This window comes from Pristis pectinata, chromosome 15, assembly GCF_009764475.1.
Source record: "Pristis pectinata isolate sPriPec2 chromosome 15, sPriPec2.1.pri, whole genome shotgun sequence".
Lineage (NCBI taxonomy): Eukaryota > Metazoa > Chordata > Chondrichthyes > Rhinopristiformes > Pristidae > Pristis > Pristis pectinata.
The window spans coordinates 31,181,176-31,200,832 of NC_067419.1; the positions used below are offsets into that span (position 1 = coordinate 31,181,176).

Consider the following 19,657-nt stretch of genomic DNA (forward strand, 5'->3'; position numbering starts at 1 on the left):
GCTTTAATAAGCTGTGGAGCAAGGCTGGACAAGCCAGACATCTTGTTCAAGTTTCTTTGGGAAATCATGGATTTGTTATGTGGAATTGGTCATGATCTTGACAGTGACTTTGGTAAGTGAGATGAAACAGACAGTTCCATTCCAGTTTTATTCTCTTGGTTTCTCAGATTCTGATCTCTTGTGAAAATAACATTTTAAATGTGATCACCATGATTGAAATAAAAATACCTGGCAACATTGGAAAAGAATATTATTCTTAATTGCTCTAACATTTGAGTAAAACCCACATCCAAGCTGGTTCTGCATTTACCTGATTGTTGCAAAGGAGCACAAGCATTATTCTGTAATTTCTCCAAAAACCACTTAAGTACTGAAATTATTTTTGGGCTGGGTGAAATGGTCCCTGTCTGCTTTTGAATTTATGGTGGGTTTTGTAATTTATGTTGCAGTCTGCAATGCAATACTTAGCCAAATTGGGCTGGTGTTAGCTGATCACCCAACCTGGGTTGGTGTGGTCGGTTGAACAGATTTGAACCAGCCATGCACAAGACTCCAGGAGGCACTTGGCAAGGTACAGTGAGGCCACTGTGGCAAGTATGCTTCAGATGATGTACTGCTGAGGCTCCACCCCTGAGGAGGGTGGAGTTCAGCCTACAGTTTTATATCTGATTTTCTGGAACATTTGGACATAGGACCTAGGACAGTACAGCACAGGAACAGGCCCTTTGGTCCAATGAACCCATTGAACACGACTTCATTATTCCTTTTTGTTTTACACTATTTATTTATTTATTTATTTATTTGTGTAATTTTTAGGAATTTTATGTCTGCTGCTGCAAAACAATAAATTTCACGTCATATAAGTCAGTGCTAATAAATCTGATTCTGATTCAATGTCTGTGCTGACTTTGATGTCAATTTAAACCACACATCAGCTTGCATGTGGTGTATATCCTTCGATCCCCAGCTTGTTCATGTGACAAAATGCCTCCTAAGCCTTTCTCTTGTATCTTCGTATTTGAAAATATTTCAAATTGCCTTAATCTTTTAATTTAAAATTTAATTGAAATTAAAATTACTATGGGGAAAATAGATTTTAAAATCATCAATAACTGAACATTTCCTGTCGACTCTTTGATGCTGAGAATCCCAATTTAGCTTAGTGAAGACTTGCATGGAACACCAGGACTGATTGATGTTGTATTAGATAGACCGATCCCCAGCATGATGGTGAGGATCCCAACTGAGAGAGTCCAGGCTGATGGACTGTATGTGTGGTCTGGTGATGGAGTGGAGATCCAGATGTGCAGTATCTGTCACTGAACATGAATCGACTTGGAGCAGGTCTGTGCAAGTCTGGTCATGGGGTTGAGCACTGGTGGTTCCCCTTTGAACAGCTGACCTCTGCCAGCTTCATTAAGCCCAGCAAGGTATCAACTGACTTGGAACAGCTTCACTTGGATCTTCCATTGTGTTGCTCTGTTTTCTTCTGCTCTTCGTCCCACAATAAAGCAAACCAGTGCTGTAGAGTCATAAGGGTTGGATAGCACAGAAATGAGCCTTTCAGCCCCTTGCATCTATCCCAGTCTTTTTGCTCATCTACAGTAATTCCATATGCTCGCATATTAGATCCATATCTTTCCATGCTTTGCCTATTTAAGTGCCTGTCTAAATGTCTCTTGAATGTAGTAATTGTATCCGACGACTCCACCACCTCTGACAGAGTAAACTGCAGGTTATTTCAATTGCATTTGATGACACTTGAGTTTGTTAATTTTTTTTATGCTTTAAAAAAAACATGTTAGAAATTGGCCACATTCCCAAAACAAATTAAGCACTACTACAACTTGCTGCCAGTTGCAGTGTTTGCACATTTTTGAGGAGGCTCTTAAATTAAGCTTGATTTGAAGTACCAATGCCAGTGTTTTAAAAGCTTTTGAACATAGCTTTTGATTTTTATTGAAAATGACTACCCTAATTAGCAAATCATTCTACATAGTTATTTAAAAGTCATTTAAAATTATTTTTTGTCAGGTGTTGGTTTGGACTCTTATTAAATGTTTTTTTGTTGTTGTGTTAAAGCTGTTTTCATCTGTTAATTAATCTTCAGTTTAACACTGAATATAGTCCTTGATATTTAAAAGCAAGCCACTTAAAGAAATTACGTTGTAGAGTGCTACGCGATAGCAATATTAGATTGTAGTTTTACACTTATTGACATGCAAAACAGTTTGGACAGGAAAAAACTGGTGCAGTTTTGGGCATTGTTTACTCATGGATTGTCAGTTGACACATAAAGTGGAAACTTAATGTTTGAAGAACAAGTAATTGGTATTGATGATTAAAATATTTGTACAATGTTGGAAGATTTACATTTTTAAATGCAAAATGTCTGAAAATAACTACTTGTTGGTAGTAGATCCAGCACATAAACATAGCAGCTTGAGTGAATCAATTTGCAACATTTGTATCTTTCCAGATATATATTGTAATTCCTTGATTTACAAGTGTTCAATTTACAAACATTTGCTATAATGCCATTGCTTTTATGGGGTATTTATCTTCGAGCTATTTTTCACTATAATGCGTAGTGTTCACGCTGTCTATGTATTGAAATACACTGTACCAAAATACTCTGTATTTTGCCCAGCCTTTTTAATTTGTAAAATTTTGCTTAACAAAGTTTTCCAGTAATACAGACCTTTAAGGAATCAAAGAATATTCCTTGTATCCAGCATACTGTCTAGCTTTATTAACAAGGTCACTCAGCTTCATTGTGCTGCCCAGTTTACATTGCCGCTTATCATCAAAGAATGGTTCTCATGGTCTTAGAGTCATTCAGCACAGAAACAGGCCCTCTGGTGAAGAGCTGATGGGCCTCATTTTGTGCTGTTGTCAGTCAATTATTGTTTTCGTTGCTGAGTAAATACTTGAAGTGAAGGACCAAAGGTTCAATGGAAAGTGGGGCTCTGGTCTGAGCACACATCAAGAGAACAGCAATGGCTGAGGCCATTAGGCATCCTCTGGAAGAGTGGCGCCATGGCTCAGCAGTTAACTGCTGATTCATAGCTGCAGGGACCTGGGTTTGATCCTGACCTCATGCGCTCTGCGGAGTTTACAGGGTCACCCTGAGCTTCCTCTGGATACTGTAGGCTACTTGGCTGCTGTAGATTAGTGTAGATAAATGGAAGAGAATTAAAGAGGAACTGATGAACCCATAGGGAAGAATAAGTTTCAGAACCATAGGGTACTATGAAGGGGGAAATGGGACTGTTGGGATTGCTGTGTTTGGAGCCAGTGTGGACCTTTGATTTAAATGGCCACTTCATGTCATGATAAGTGATCAAATCAATGAAGCACATTTGTATTTAGTTCCTAATTTTCATCTCTATTAAAACATGGACGTTGTGCATTTAATTTTGTGAACAATATTGACACAGACAGCCTTGCCACTAAATTGGAACATTTGGCTCCAATTTTTAATTTGTCAAATGGATGTATTATGTTAATTTTTACCCTTGTCTGCTTTAGCCCCACTTCTATAGCACTTAATCTAAATTAAAATTAACTTTACTCCAGGTATCATTAATGTAAAGGAGTAATGATACCTGGAGCAAAGTTACCTCTTTGAATGCCTAATTCTACCCAGCAGAACTGTGTTGGTGAGCTATTCATTCTCAATCGGACATGAGGATTGATGAGGAGAGACAGTTCAGCAAAAAGCTGCTTCAGACCACTGTAATATTGACAAGCAGTAAATCAGACCAGTTTGTAATATTTTACCTTGTACTTTGCCATAGACATGTACACAACACTTCAAACATGTTAAGTGATTAAATATACTCATTATGTACTGCACTTCAAATGATCAATTGAATAACTGGGCGTTCAAATGTCTGCCTCTGTTCGGTAGCTTCTGATCCTCCATTAACCCTTCAATGACCTCTTGTATTTCACTGTATATACTAAATCCTCATCGTTTGTGAGGGATGGAGTACTTCCCACTGATAATAAAACAGGCAGATACCAGCAAGGCCATTGGTTTTGGCAGTCAGGCTGCAATGTCGTACTGTGGTCAACCCCTTTGTGGATATAATAACTTCCAATTAAGTTTCAGCTTGTCAAAACTGACACAAACTCTGGTGATTGCAAACCTGCCCACGTTCCTGACCCTGGCTCCAGCTACATACCAACCATTGACATTTCATAACTTGCTAGAACAAGACATCAAATGCAATCCATCTCATGACAAATGGGATACATCACAGAATATAGGAGAAGGCTCAGAAGAAATATGCTATCTGTACTAGCACTCCCAGTGATACACAGCTGACCTAGCGAGTATGTGGTTCCATGTATTTGTAAGGTCAGTGGATAACGAGGATTTGGTATAATTGGGTACAGCAGTAGATTGTAATGATGTGATTCATTAATTAATGCCACAAACAATTTGGCTTTATTCAAGTGGAGAATTGTACAACACTTTGATCTTTTATTAAAACTGGATCAGTCAGTTCCCCACTGGCTTGTTTGGCTAAGGTGGTATTTGCCTGAAGCAATTGTACAAAATAATCATTGGTTTCAACCCAGTGCCAAGTTAGCTGTTGAACATAGAACATTACAGCACAGCACAGTACAGGCCCTTCAGCCCATGATGTTGTGCTGAAGATCTATCTAACCCTTCCCTCCCACATAGCCCTCCATTTTTCTATCATTCATGTGGCTATCTAAGAGTCTCTTAAGTGTCCCTAATATATCTGTCTCCACCACCTCTGCCGGCAGTGCATTCCACACACCCACCACTCTCTGTGTGTAAAAAAAACTTGCCTCTGACATCCCTCTTCTACCTTCCTCCAATCACCTTAAAATTATGCCCCCTCGTGTGAGCCATTTTCACCTTGGGGGAAAAAGTCTCTGACTGTCCACTCAATCTATTGCCTATTATCACCTTGTACCTCTCATCCTCCTCCTCTCCCAAGAGAAAAGCCCCAGCTCACTCAACTTATCCTCCTAAGACATTCTCTCCAATCCAAGCAGCATCCTGGTAAATCTCCTCTGCACCCTCTCTAAAGCTTCCACATCCTTCCTATAATGAGGTGACCAGAACTGAACACAATACTCCAAGTGTGATCTAACCAGAGTTTTATAGAGCTGCAACATTACCTCGCAGCTCTTGAACTCAATACCCCAACTAATGAAGGCCAACACACCATGCACCTTCTTAACAACCCTATCAACCTGGACAGCAACCTTATGGACGTGGACCTCAAGATCCCTCTGTTCCTCCACACTGCTAAGAGTCCTGCCATTAACCTTGTATTCTGCCTTCATATTTGATCTTCCAACGTGTATCACTTCACATTTTTCCAGGTTGAACTCCATCTGCCACTTCTCAGCCCAGCTCTACATCCTATCAATGTCCTGTTGTAACCTACAGCAACCTTCTACATTATCAACAACACCACCAAGCTTTGTGTTATCTGCAAACGTACCACGTCCTCATCCAAGTCATTTATAAAAATCACTAAGAGCAGGGGTCCCAGAACAGATCCCTGTGGAACACCACTGGTCACTGACCTGCAGGCAGAATACGCTCCATCTACAACCACCCTCTGTCTTCTATGGGTGAGCCGATTCCAAATCCACACAGCCAAGTTTCCCTGGATCCCATGCCTCCTGACTTTCTGAATGAGCCTTCCATGAGGAACCTTATTAACTGCCTTAGTAAGATCATCACATCCACTGCTGTACCACCTTTATTAATGTGCTTTGTCACATCCTCAAAGAATTCAATCAGGCTCGTGAGGCACGACCTGCCCCTCATAAAGCCATGCTGACTGCCCTTAATCAGCCTATGCTTCTCCAAATGCCCATAAATCCTGTCTCTAAGAATCTTCTCCAGTAATTTGCCCACCACTGAAGTAAGACTCACTGGCCTGTAATTCCTGGAATATCCCTACTCCCTTTCTTTAAAAAAAAGAGGAACAACATTTGCAACCCTCCAATTATCTGGCACTACTCCTGTGATCAGTGACGATGCAAAGATCATCGCTAAGGTATTGGTATTGGTTTATTATTGTCACTTGTACCGAGGTATAGTGAAAAACTTGTCTTGCATACTGATCATACAGGTCAATTCATTACACAGTGCAGTTACATTGAGTTAGTACAGAGTGCATTGATGTAGTACAGGTAAGAACAATAACAGTACAGAGTAAAGTGTCACAGCTACAGAGAAAGTGCAGTGCAATAAAGTGCAAGGTCACAACAAGGTAGATCGTGAAGTCATAGTCCATCTCATTGTATAAGGGAACCATTCAATAGTCTTATCACAGTGGGGTAGAAGCTGTCCTTGTGTCTGGTGGTACGTGCCCTCAGGCTCCTGTATCTTCTACCCGATGGAAGAGGAGAGAAGAGAGAATGTCCTGGGTGGGTGGGGTCTTTGATTATGCTGGCTACTTCACCAAGACAGCAAGAGGTAAAGACAGAGTCCAAGGAGGGGAGGCTGGTGTCCGTGATGTGCTGGGCTGTATCCACAACTCTCTGCAGTTTCTTGTGGTCCTGGGCAGAGCAGTTGCCATACCAAGCTTTGATACATCCAGATAGGATGCTTTCTATGGTGCATCTGTAAAAGTAGGTGAGAGTCAAAGGGGACAAATCAAATTTCTTTAGCCTCCTGAGGAAGTAGAGGTGCTGGTGAGCTTTCTTGGCCATGGCATCTAGATGATTTGACCAGGACAGGCAGTTGGTGATGTTCACTCCCAGGAACTTGAAGCTCTCGACCTCGGCACCATCAATGTAGACAGGTGCATGTACACCGTCCCCTTTCCTGAAGTCAATGACCAGCTCTTTTGTTTTGTTGATATTGAGGGAAAGGTTGTTGTCATGACACCACCATTCTACTAAACTCTGTATGTATAAGAGGGCACAGCAATCTCTTCCCTCGCTTCCCATAATAACCTTGGATATATCTCATCCAGCCCCAGTGACTTACCTATCTTAATGTTTTTCAAAAATTCCAGCACATCCTTTTTCCTCACATCAGCATGCACTAGAGTATCAGCCTGTTGTACACCATCCTCACAAACGTCATGGTCTGTCTCACTGGTGAATACTGAAGCGAAGTTTTCATTTAGGACCTCCCCTACCTCTTCAGACTCCAGGCACAAGTTTCCTGTTATCCCTGATCAGTCCTACCCTCACTCTAGTCATCCTCCTATTCTTCACATATGTGTAGAATGCCTTGGGGTTTTCTTTAATCCTGCTTGCCAAAGCCTTCTCATGCCCCTTTCTAGCTCTCCTAAGTCCATTCTTAAGCTCCCTCCTGGCTACCTTGTAACTCTCCAGGGCCCTGTCTGATCCTTGCTTTCTAAACCTCAGGTAAGTTTCTTTCTTCCTCTTGGCAAGATATTCTATGTCTCTTGTTAGTCATGGTTCCTTCACTCTACCTTCCTTACTCTGCCTTAATGGGACAAACCTATCCAGAAGCCCATGCAAGTACTCCCTAAACAACCTCCACATTTCCAATGTGCACTTCTCCAAGAATATCTGTTCCCAATTTATACTCCAAAGTTCCTGCCCAATAGCATCATAATTCTTTCCCATATCGCCTGCTCCTATCCCTCTCCAAGGCTACGGTAAGGGTCAAGGAGTTCTGGTCACTGTCTCCAAAATGCTCTCCCACCAAGAGATCTGAAACCTGATCAGGCTCATTGCCTAGTACCAGGTCCAGTAAGGCCTCTCCTCTAGTCAGCCTGTCCACATACTGTCAGGAATCCTTCCTAGACACACCTGACGAACTCTGCCCCATCTATCCCCTTTACACTAAGGAGGTGCCACTCAATATTAGGGAAGTTGAAATCACCCATGACAACAACTCTTGTTGTTGCACCTCTCCAAAATCTGCCTCCTGATTTGCTCCTCAGTGTCTCTGCTGCTATTTTGGGGTGGGGGGGGGGGGTGTGGTCTGTAGAATACTCTCAATAGAGTGATTGTTCCCTTCCTGTTTCTGACTTCCACCCACACTGACACAGTAGACAATCCCTCCACAGCTTTCTACAGCTGTGACACTATCCCTGATCAGCAAAGCCACTCCCAACCTCTTTTACCTCTGTCCCTGTCCCACTTGAAACTTATAAACACCGTAAGATCCAACAGCCATTCCTGCCCTTGTGACAGCCAAGTCTCTGTAATAGCCACCATGTCATAGTTCCACGTGCTTATCCACGCTCTAAGGTCATCAGCCTTGTTCCTGATATTTCTCGCATTGAAGTAGACACACTTCAGCCCATCCAACTGACTGCAGTTTTGCCCTTTCAAATGCTTGTCCTTCCCCATAGTCTTTCTGCACTCTGCATCTACTTGTACACTAAATGCACCAAGCTCTGACCTATCACTCTGGTTCCCATCCCCCTGCCAAACTAGTTTAAATCCTCCCCAACAGTTCTAGCAAACTTGCCCGCAAGAATATTGGTCCCCTCCACTTTAGGTGTAACCTGGCCCTTTTGTACAGGTCGTACCTTCCCCAGAAGGGATCCCAATGATCAACAAATCTGAAACTCTGCCCCCTGCACCAATTCCTCAGCCACGCATTCATCTGCCAAGTCAACCTATTCTTACCCTCACTGGCGTGTAGCACAGGCAGCAATCCAGAGATTACTATCCTTGAGGTCCTGCTTTTTAGTTTCCTACCTAGCTCCCCTATATTCCCTCTTCAGGACCTCTTCTTTTCCTACCTAATGTATGTCATTGGTACTAATATGTAACCAAGACCTCTGGCTTTTTGCCCTCCCCCTTCAGAATGCTGTGGACCTGATCCCGAGACGTCCCTGACCCTGGCACCTGGGAGCAACATACCATCCGGGAGTCTCTTTTCACGTCCAAAGTATCTCCTGTCTGCCCCCCTTACCATGGGAATCCCCTATCACTACTGTTCTCCTCTTCTCCCCCCCCCCCCCCCCCCCCATTCCCTTCTGCGCCACACAACACCAGGCTCAGTGCCAAAGACCTGGTCAGTGCGGCTTTCCCCTAGTAAGTCGCCCCCCCCCCACAAAAACAGTATCCAAAGCGGTATACCTGTTATTGAGGGGAACGGCCACAGGGGTACTCTGCACTATATGCGTATTCTCCATCCTTCTCCTGACAGTCACCCAGCTACCTGCCTCCTGCAGCTGAGGAGTGACTGCCTCCCTGTAGCTGTTATCTATGAACTCCTCATTCTTCTGTAGGAGCCGAAGGTCATCCAGCTGCAGTTTCAGTTCCCTAACGTGGTCTGTAAGGAGCTGCAGCTGGATGCACCTCATCCAGACATTAGTTATCAGGGAAACTGGATGAACACACCACTGACCCTGGAGCCATTCTAACTACTCTGGCCTGGTACTAAAGGGAAAAGCAAAGAAAGAAAGAAACTATCTTAACCTCCACCTCCTCTTGCCAAATCCTCAGTACCCCACAATGGCCACTCTGCTTATACCTACCTTTTATTTGCTACTGTTAATTAGCCAATCAACTATGAACAGTTTGCAAATGTGCCTCTTGTAGACTCTTGCAAGGTGAAACTCACAAGCACACGCATAGAGACTAACTTCTTTTCAAAGCTCCTGCTCCAAATCTGGCTCCAACTCCTGACTCTGAAAGGTGAAACACTGTTGTAAACTGTTTCACTCTTGTAAACTGGTTACATGAGAAATCCTGGAATTTCCCTTGCCATCTGTCATGAAGGAAGAAAATGGATTCTTTTGGCTCTGGGTTAGCACCCCAAATTCATTCAAAAATATATTTTGCTGAAATATGGGGAGCAAACTCCAATACTACTGTTCCAATTTGATTCTAATGTATTTGGCTAACTGAAGCACAAGCAGAAATGAATGTCAAAAGAAAATTTTAAAAACTGCACATGCTAAAACTCTGAAATAACAACAAATGATGGAAACATTCAACAGGTTGGGCAGCATCTGTGGAAGGAAAAGCAGTTAATGTTTCAGGTCTGGGATCTAGTTCCTATAAATGAAACATTAACTGTTTCTCCTTCCACAGGTTCTCCCTGAATGTTTGCAGCATTTTCTAAATGCTCCTGATAAGAGATCTAAACTTGCATTCACTTTATTCAGTCAAATCATGGTCATTTTAAATATTTGTTAATGCAAATCAAATATCATTTTCATAAAACATTTTTCAAATGCAGCTGTTGAGAGATGTGTGAAATTCTAGCTCCCTTGAGAACCTCCAGAAAATCTCACTGCATGAGATCTTGGAAGATGGTTTTTTTCCCCTAAGGTCAGTAATTACTTGGAATGAAACAGTAACCTTGCCTGACCAGCTGGTCTCATGCAAAAGGAACACATTTGTTGTTGAAACTGCCACCGCCACCCCCCCCCCCCCCCCCCCCCCCAGCATTGTTTATTAACTTCATGTTAGTAAATAATTAAATTCCCAAGCGCTTTCATCGTCACGAGTTAAAACTCATTCAAAATTCTGCAGTCTCTATCATGCATCATTACCAAGCCTCATTTACCTCACTGGTCTGCTTTGACTCTCTGCCAAATATCAGCTGCAATTTAAAATTCCCATGCTCATATTTTTAGCCCTGATCCTCCTTAACTTTGACTTTCTCTGCCCTCCAGTTCCCAGAGTCTGTGTTTTCCCCCAACTCTGGCTTCTTGTGTATTATCTCTTTGCTTCTCCTCTTTAAGATCATCCTTCCCAAATAACTCTTTGACCAAATTGTTGCCACTTGTGTTACTGCCCCATTGCTGCACCTGGTTGATTTTAGTCTGCTTCTGGAAGTGCAGAGGTCTGTAAAAGGTGCTCTCTAAATGCAAAGGGGTTTTGTCACATACATCCTCTCAAAGTTGCAAATCACTTCAAAACCAAGGAATGACTATATGAATTTTTTTAAACAATGTTGTATGCAAATGCAATGTTGGGAGCAAATACTACTGCCATCTTGAGCACTGAGGTAAATAACCATTAATTTTTTTATATATATATAAAACTTTATTAGTCACATGTACATCGAAACACACAGTGAAATGCATCTTTTGCGTAGAGCATTCTGGGGGCAGCCCGCAAGTGTTGCCATGCTTCTGGCGCCAACGTAGCATGCCCACAACTTCCTAACCTGTACGGCTTTGGAATGTGGGAGGAAACTGGAGCACCCAGAGGAAACCCACACAGACACGGGGAGAACGTACAAACTCCTTACAGACAGCAGCCAGAATTGAACCCGAGTCGCTGGCGCTGTAAAGCGTTATGCTAACCACTACACTACTGTGCCTGCTGTTTGATTTTATTGAGGGTCGAGCATAGGTTAAGACAATGGGAAGTTGTGGTGCTGCGACATTGTTGGTCAGCAATTCCAATGAAGTTCTTTGACAGCTGTGTTAATGCAACAAGTTGAACTGGATTGCAAAGCTGCCAAGCAGCTTGAATATCTCCCAACGCTTACAGATATTCAAAAGCATTCAACAGTTATTAAAACTCATTTCATTCTTCTTCATAGCTGTGCTGGATATAAGAGAACAGAATTATGTACATGTAGATAGAGTGAACTCTGCAGGAATTTGTGCTTCACTGCTGGATTCCATTTTGGGTTCAGTGCCGGATCACAGTGGACTTGACAGCAGCTCAGCTGTGTGGAAGTTGAGGCTTCTGCGTTTGTACGAGAGCCGTCAATTTCTGCACAGTTGTGGAACATAATGCTGGCATTGTGCGCAAAACTGATTTCTGTCCAATTAGTTTTATCCCAAATGTTTCCTATTAGGTGCAGTGTTACTGTTTGCTTTTATCATTAGGTAATATTTTCCTTTATCATTTTGCAGTCTTGTGACTCCAACTGTATTTTCATGTTTTTAGCAATTGTTAGCAAAAATTTGTGACTGTTGTTTCTATCTCTGATTTGGGCTTTTATCTGTGAGGCTTTGCCATTAAGATAAGATAGCTTTACTAGTCACATGTACATCGAAACACACAGTGAAATGCAACTTTTGCGTAGAGTGTTCTGGGGGCAGTCTGCAAGTGTCGCCATGCTTCCGGTGCCAACGTAGCATGCCCATAACTTCCTAACCCATATGTCTTTGGAACGTGGGAGGAAATCGGAGCACCCGGAGGAAACCCACACAGATACGGGGAGAACGTACACACTCCTTACAGACAGCAGCTGGAATTGAACCTGGGTTGCTGGTGCTGTAAAGTGTTACACTAACTGCTACACTACTGTGCCCGCATTATAATGTTGGCCTAATGCATTGTCATCGACAAAATAAATTGATCTCTTTTTCTAAACAAAAATGTGCTTTCTCCTTTCTCTTTTACTCATCTGATTTTTGTTTTACAGATGAAGGACCATATGCCAAATCTACAAACCAATCAAAAGCCGCAGAAGGCACTTTGGCAGTCCGAAGACAAAGTATTCCAGGTAGGTCTAATCTTTGATTTGATGATCCCTTCTGCATCTTCCCACTGTTTCCCAAAAAGGTGCTTCTTAAAAGGGAGTGTTTGCATCCAGCCTAAAACATTGGTATAAAACATGAGGTTCTTCCTGAAGAGAATATGTATCCTTCAAAGATTCTTATTTGTCTACTCTAGATTCGTTTGACAAATGGCCAAATGTTTTCAAAGATAGGATCAACTGCAACAAATCAGTCTCAGTGAATTTCTTTATTTTTTCTTTGTTTCTATTGAGCTCTGCCCAAGCAAACTATTAGATTCAACAAAGTTATGGGGATAGGAGATTACAGAGATAGGGAGGGTGTGATGTGGATGGATTTGAAAACAAGGATAAGAATTTTAACAGCAAGCCATTCCTTAACTACAAGCCGCAGTACATGGGCAAGCATGGAGATGAAGAGCAAACGGGGCATGGTGTGACATAGAGAGCAGAGTTTTGGATGATCTTGGGTTCACAGAATAGAGAATTCAAGGTCACACAGGAGTGTGTGGAAAGATCAAAACCAGCAGTAGCAAAGCAATGACTGCAGGGTTCTGCATCACAAGCTGAGACCAAGCCAGAATGAGGCATATCAGGAGGTGAAAATAAGTGCTTTTGCTGGTGGCATGGGTATCAGGTCTGAAATTCAACACTCAGTTTAATATCACATGAATGTTATGAAAGACTGGTTGAGTTTCAGGTCTTACTGATTGTAGACACTTTGCTCAAAAGAACTGAGATCTCTAGTATTCTTCCAGCTGCTGTGAACCGAAAACGGAACACGAAAAAGTGTTTGAGCTGCTCAGCAGAGAACAAGTAAACATATTATTCCTGAAAGCACACACATTCTAACTATTAATAATTTCTGGAAAAGAATTAACAACCTATTGGAAGCCACTGGTTTGCTGATGGTTCTAGCAAGCTTATTTGCGCCCGCTACACACTAAACCTAAAAAAATTCTTACCTTTGCCATGTTTTCTGTAACAGCGGAGTGAAAAGTCTGTCTTGAGACAGTTTTATTGAACAGTCTAAAGCTGTCTGTTTATTCAGAAATCTTCTGGATTCTTTTGTCAATGTCAAGTGTCCCAGGGCAATGAGAGTGGAGCAATGTTCAAATCTGTCACAGTCTCCACGACTGTCCAGATGTTCCATTCTTCAGTGTGAATTTAGGATCTGGAAGATGCCTGTGTGTGAATTCCTTTAATACAAGCCATCCATTGTGCACCAGTTACCACACAGAACTGGCAGAGTGAGGACCATGTCAATGGTTGCCTGTTGAATGATTGTACTCCACACACTATAGCTTGAAGTTTGATTCCAACTGCTTGGTTAACATACATTTTCTGGCTGTAGGCCTTGTGTTTATAGTGCAGTGCCACCAGGGTAGAATTCTTGTCAGAAAGTAACCAGAAAAGGCTTTAAAAAAAAAATGCAATTTTAAAAAGTTGTATTTGGTTATTGGGAAACTGTCAGTGTTCCATTTTTAAACAGTGCATTCACATCTGAACGCTCCAGGGATTGCAAAGAAAGGTTTAATTGTTACATTGCAGGTGAGACACAGCCCTTGCAGAATCCTAAAGCACATTATTATGCATGTTGGACAGTGCTTTTCTTTTGTAGTTAATAATCCACAGCAAAGCAAACCACAGAATTCAAGAGACAAATGGATGGGCAAGAATCTTTCCGCATCAATAGAATGAAGAGATAGAGTAGAAGCCATGTTAAGTACTTACACTGCTGCATGGTTCATTAAAGGTCCAAGGCAATCTCATTTGCCTGATGCCTGACACAATAATTTGTTTTTATAATTCCAGTTAATAACTTGGAAATAAGGCTGAAAATTGTACGCTGCTGTGGCTGTCCTCCCAGTGCAGTGCGAGAATATTTCAAAAAATATTTCAGGATGGCACAGTGGTGCAGCGAGTAGAGCTGCTACCTCAGTCCCAGAGACCAGAGTTCAACCTGACCTCAGGTGCTGCCTGCGTGGAGTTTGCACATTCTTCCTGTGACCACATGGCTTTCCTCCAGTTGCCCTGGTTTCCTCCCACATTCCAAAACGGGGTGGGTTGATAGGTTAATTGGCCACCTAGAGCGTGGGTGAGTGGCAGAAACCTGGGGGAGGGGGGAGTTCGTAAGAGTTAGGGGAGAATAAAAAAAAATGGGATTAATGTAGGATTAGTGTAAATAGGCAGTTGATGGTTAGTGCGGACTCTGTGGGCCTATTTACATGCTGTATCTGTTACTCTTTACAGCAGAGCACTTTAAGAGGGGCACTTCAAGCACATCCATATTATGCATTTGCCTGTATATCCTTAATAATAATTTGGGGGGTGCAGGGGTGATTTAGGGTGAAGTGGTGTCACGTTCATGATGCCTTCCTCTTCCTTGTCTTCCCCACCACCTCCGGTGCACTCTCCTTATTAACAAGGTAAATAAATCGATCAAACCCCTATTTTCTGATCTCAAGAGGTAAATGAGCGATGACTCCCATGTACTGACTGCTTCTTCTTGAGCACAGCTTAGTAGCCTGATCTTATAATGGCTGACCACATTTTCAGCATACCCATAGAAGCTGTGATTTTATTGGACCATATCACTGAAATAGTTTGAATGACACTTCTTTGTGGACTGTGGACTGTGTCCTGGGCCTATCCTGTCTGCAGCTGGTTTGAACCATCTCTCTCTCTCTCCCTTTGGTTAATATAACACTATTACAGCGCCAGCGATCTGTCTTTGATTCCCGCCGCTGTCTGTAAGGAGTTTGTACATTCTCCCCCTGTGTCTGCATGGGTTTCCTCCGGGTGCTCCAGTTTCCTCCCACATTCCAAAGACGTATGGGTTAGGAAGTGTGGGCATGCTATGTTGGCGCCGGAAGAGTGGCGACACTTGCGGGCTGCCCCCAGAACACTCTACGCAAAAAGATGTGTTTCACTGTGTGTTTCGATGTACATGTAACTAATAAAGATATCTTGTATCTTATCTTATTTCAACCAAGCCCACCGGAAACAGCGGAAGTGTAATTTGACAGTAGGCAAGTAGTAAGCTGAGATGCACTGGCTGCTGGGTATCTCTCATCATTCACAGTTTCTAATAACAATTTCCACAGTTAATGAACATGAGCCATTGTCTAAACTGTTTCAACCAATATTGTGCTGCTGCACCTTGAATAAACTGATTGAAACTGTGGGTTGGGCTGGTGCTGAAGCAACAGTTCATTTAGCTGCACCATCTCTCTGGTTATACAGTAAACGTGTTTATACTTACAGAAAATGCCTGAAGCACTCAGCAGGCCAGGCAGCATCTGTGGAAGAAGGGACAAAGTTAACGTTTCATTTCAAAGACTCTTTTTGTTTGATGCTGCTTGACCTGCTGAGTGTTTCCAGAACTTTTTAGATTTTCAGCAGCTGCAGTTATTATGATTTTTGTTTTTTATTTACTGTCCTGTAAGTTATTTAAATCCTTCCTGATCTATGTTTGAAGGCTGTTTAAAAGATGATTAAATTTCGCCAGTCAATTTAGCTCATGCAAAATGATTACACTTGTCTAAAAAATCTCTGCATATCCCATTTGATTTGATCTATATTGCACCCCTGGGATTGAATGATGGATGTTTGAGCAATTACCAGTAAAGAGAATGCATCTGAATTATAAATGCTGTCATTGTAAACGTTCCCCGTTTTGATTGTCATTATTTTGCACTGGCATTGTTGGCAGTTACTTCAAGTTAAGCCTGTGCTATAGTGTTTTTGACTGAAATCATCAGGGGAGTTTTAGATATTAAAGTAGGAAGTAAATAATTCAGTGCAATGACCAAATGGTTTTTGGACCAGATTAACAGCCCAAAGCTGCAGAGTTCAAATCTGAAGCCCAGCCACATCCTCTTAAGAATTGTGATATTACAATTGTACTGCATTGAAACAGGCCTTTGGCTCAACTTGCCCATGACAGCCATCAACTACCCTTGCATAATAATTCTATTTTCCAGCATTTGGCCCATAGCCTTCCATACCTTGACAATTTAAGTGTTTGTCAAGATATTTCTTAAATATTGTAAGAGTTCCTGTTTCTACCACCCACTTAGACAGCGATTTCCAGATTCCAATCACTCTCTGGGTGAAAAAATTCTTCCTCAGATCCCCCCCTTATCCCTTGCCTTAAACTTATGCCCTCTGCTATGGGGAAATACTACTTACTATTGACCGTATCCATGCCCCATACTTTTGTACGCTGAATTAGATTCCCCTCAGCAAGGTAAATCCAGCTCACCCCATCTCTCCTCATAGCTGAAACACTTCATCCCAGCAACATCCTGGTGAATCTCCTCTGCACCACCTCCTGACAACCATGTCCTTCCAGTAGTATGGGGACCAGTAGTCCAGTTGTGGCTTAACTAACATTTTATAAAGTTGTATCCTAATCTTCCTGCTCATATATTTTATGCTCTAGTTAATGAAGGCAAGTATCCCATATGCCCTCTTAACTCCTTGTCTACTTGTGCTGAACCTTTCAAGGATTGTGCACTGAGGTCTCTCTGGCTACCAATAGCGAGGCCTTCCCATCCTCAGTTGTGCCGACCATTTGAATGCTGAAATGTTTGGTCGTTCCACTTGGTTATTTCCATCACTTCTCTTATTCACTCGTGGGACATCTGTGTTGATGGTAAGATCCACCCTCAATGTCCATCCCTAATTGCCCCTGAAAGTGATGATCATGAGATTCCTCCTTGAGCTAATGGTTCAAGTCAGCCACTTCAGATTCAACCACATTTCCTGGAGCTCTGCTGAGTGTATGCCAGGTGGCAAAGATAGTAGCTCTCTTTTCATGAAAGACATCAGTGGATGATGGATTTTTGCAATGCAGTATGCCTTTAGCAGTTCTATATATCTTTTTTTAAAAAAAAGTCCTGATTATATATTTAAATAAATTTAAATCCCTTAATTCTGGGGTTTGATTTGGATTTATCTCCTCAACAGCAGCGCTGCCCTCCAGATAACTAGTCCAGTAGTATTATCATAATGTTACCATTATCATTATGTGTCATACAGAACTAAGGTTATGGAATATGACAGCTGTAATTATCATTGTTCTCATAATCAGACTGTTCAAGTACAGTTATTACTTCAGCATCCACCCTACATGTAGATTACATAATTGTTTCCTATCAGGAGAATACAGGATAAATCTAACATGGCAAATACCTTTTCTGCCGATCATCAGTGAAGTACATATTGTCAGATGTTACCTTGTTATCAACCTGCTCACTACTGCAGCAGAACATTTTAGATATTGACCTCATTCCTGCGTTGATTCCCCACATGCTCCCAAGCTGAATCCTTGACATAACAGAAGTATTTGACCAATCACAGCACTTGTAATTCTACTATTTCTCCTCAGTATACTCTAATAACAAGTAGAGATATTAAAACAAAACTTCAATCCATCTTGTCCCATATTCTTAAATGGAGAACTCTTTCTTTTTCCTTCATCCAGCTTGAACACTTAATGTTTTGAAGATGGTGTAATTGAATCCATAAATCTTCAGATACTTTACATGTAATGAGAAACATATTTGGGTAGTTTGTCAGATTAATGTATTTTCCACTGGGTGCACTAATGCCCTCGGAGATAGTTGCTGGAGATATTTTTTCCGCCAAGGGTTAGTATGACATTAATGCACCAATTCCTCAGATACATCACGCTTACCAGGAAATTCTTTGGAGCTGCTCTTGCTCAGTAGGCAATGCTTTATACAAAGTGGAGGTCAATGAAGTAACTTCAGCAGAATGAGAGGAGAACCAAGGAAATTCCTGACCACTGCTTATGGATCCTTCATTAATAAAAGAAGTTTCTTGGACTGAAATCTCTAACTGGCCATTTGCCTGCTTACCTGAGAGCAATGGTAGGAATATGGATACTCATTTACTCCTTTCGTGGAGTTCATCTCTCTCTCTGTCTCTCTCTCTGTCTCTGGCTGATCCCACACTGTGCTCATCTCATAAAGGTGTAAGAAGAATGTGAGAAGCTGGAGCAGGTCAATCCGTCCCTCACGCCTGTTCCACCATTCATTAAATTCATGCATAAATTCAATCTTGGTGTCAACACCATTTTCCCACACTCTGCCAATATCCCTTGATACTCCTGTTGCTTAAATAGCTGTCAATCTCTATGTTGAATATATTCACTGACTTCTCTTCCACTGCTGTCTGGAATGAGGATTCCAAAGATTCACACCCTCTGAGAGGGTGGCATGGTGTTACGCTCCTGAGACTTGGGTTTGATGCTGACCTTGGGCACTCTGCAGTTTTTAATGTTCTCCCCGTGAACATGCCATTTCCCCTGGGTGCTCTGCTTTCCTTTCACGTCCCAAGAATGTGCTGGTAGATTAATTGGCCACTGTCAGGTACCACTTAATGAAGTGGCAAAAGAATCAATGAGTATGTGAGAGAGAGAGACCAAGTTGCAGGCTTTCAGGGTAAATACTCCTGAGTATTGAGGGAGATTGAGATTGGGATTGATGGGATTGCAATGCTGGGAGTTGGTGTGAACAACTTCTGTGTTGTAATAAGTAAGCAGGAAGAAATTCCTCTTCATCTCTGTCTTAAGTGGGGGGCCCCTTATTCTGAACCTATGCTTCCTAATTTTTGATAACCCCTCCCAGCATTCACTCTGTCAGTCCCTCTCTGCATCTATGGATTCAATAAGGTTGCCTCTCATTCTTCTAAACTCCAATAATTACTGATTGCCAATCCAAAAATGGCTCATTTATCCTCCTCCCTTGTTTACTCTTCATTAGCCTCTCCTCTATCCATGCCAATATATTTTCCACACCCTCATTTGCTCCTATCTCATGCAGTATCTTTTTACACGGCATCTTATCAAATGCCTTCCTGAAATCCAAATATGTTTTATCTACTGGTTCCCTCTTATAAGACATCTTTATTAGTCACATGTATGTCAAAATGCACAGTGAAATGCATCTTTTTGCGTAGAATGTTCTGGGGGCAGCCCACAAGTGTCGCCACGCTTCCGTCACCAACATAGCATGTCCATAACTTCCTAACCTGTACATCTTTGGAATGTGGGAGGAAACCCATGCAGACACGGGGAGAACGTACAGACTCCTTACAGACAGTGGCCAGAATTGAACCCGGGTCGTTGACGCTGTAATAGCATTACGCTAACCGCTACACCACCATGTCTGCCCTGTTGTTACATCCTCAACGAATGCT

General features: G+C 42.1%; 1 protein-coding gene across 1 annotated transcript in view; it reads left to right on the forward strand.

Moving 5' to 3' along the window:
- Nucleotides 1-19,657, forward strand: part of grip1 (glutamate receptor interacting protein 1) — a 335,983-nt gene that overhangs the window by 216,550 nt on the left and 99,776 nt on the right. The window contains 1 exon segment of the mRNA XM_052029773.1: nt 12,335-12,415. Within this exon segment, the coding sequence (XP_051885733.1) occupies nt 12,335-12,415 (81 nt within the window).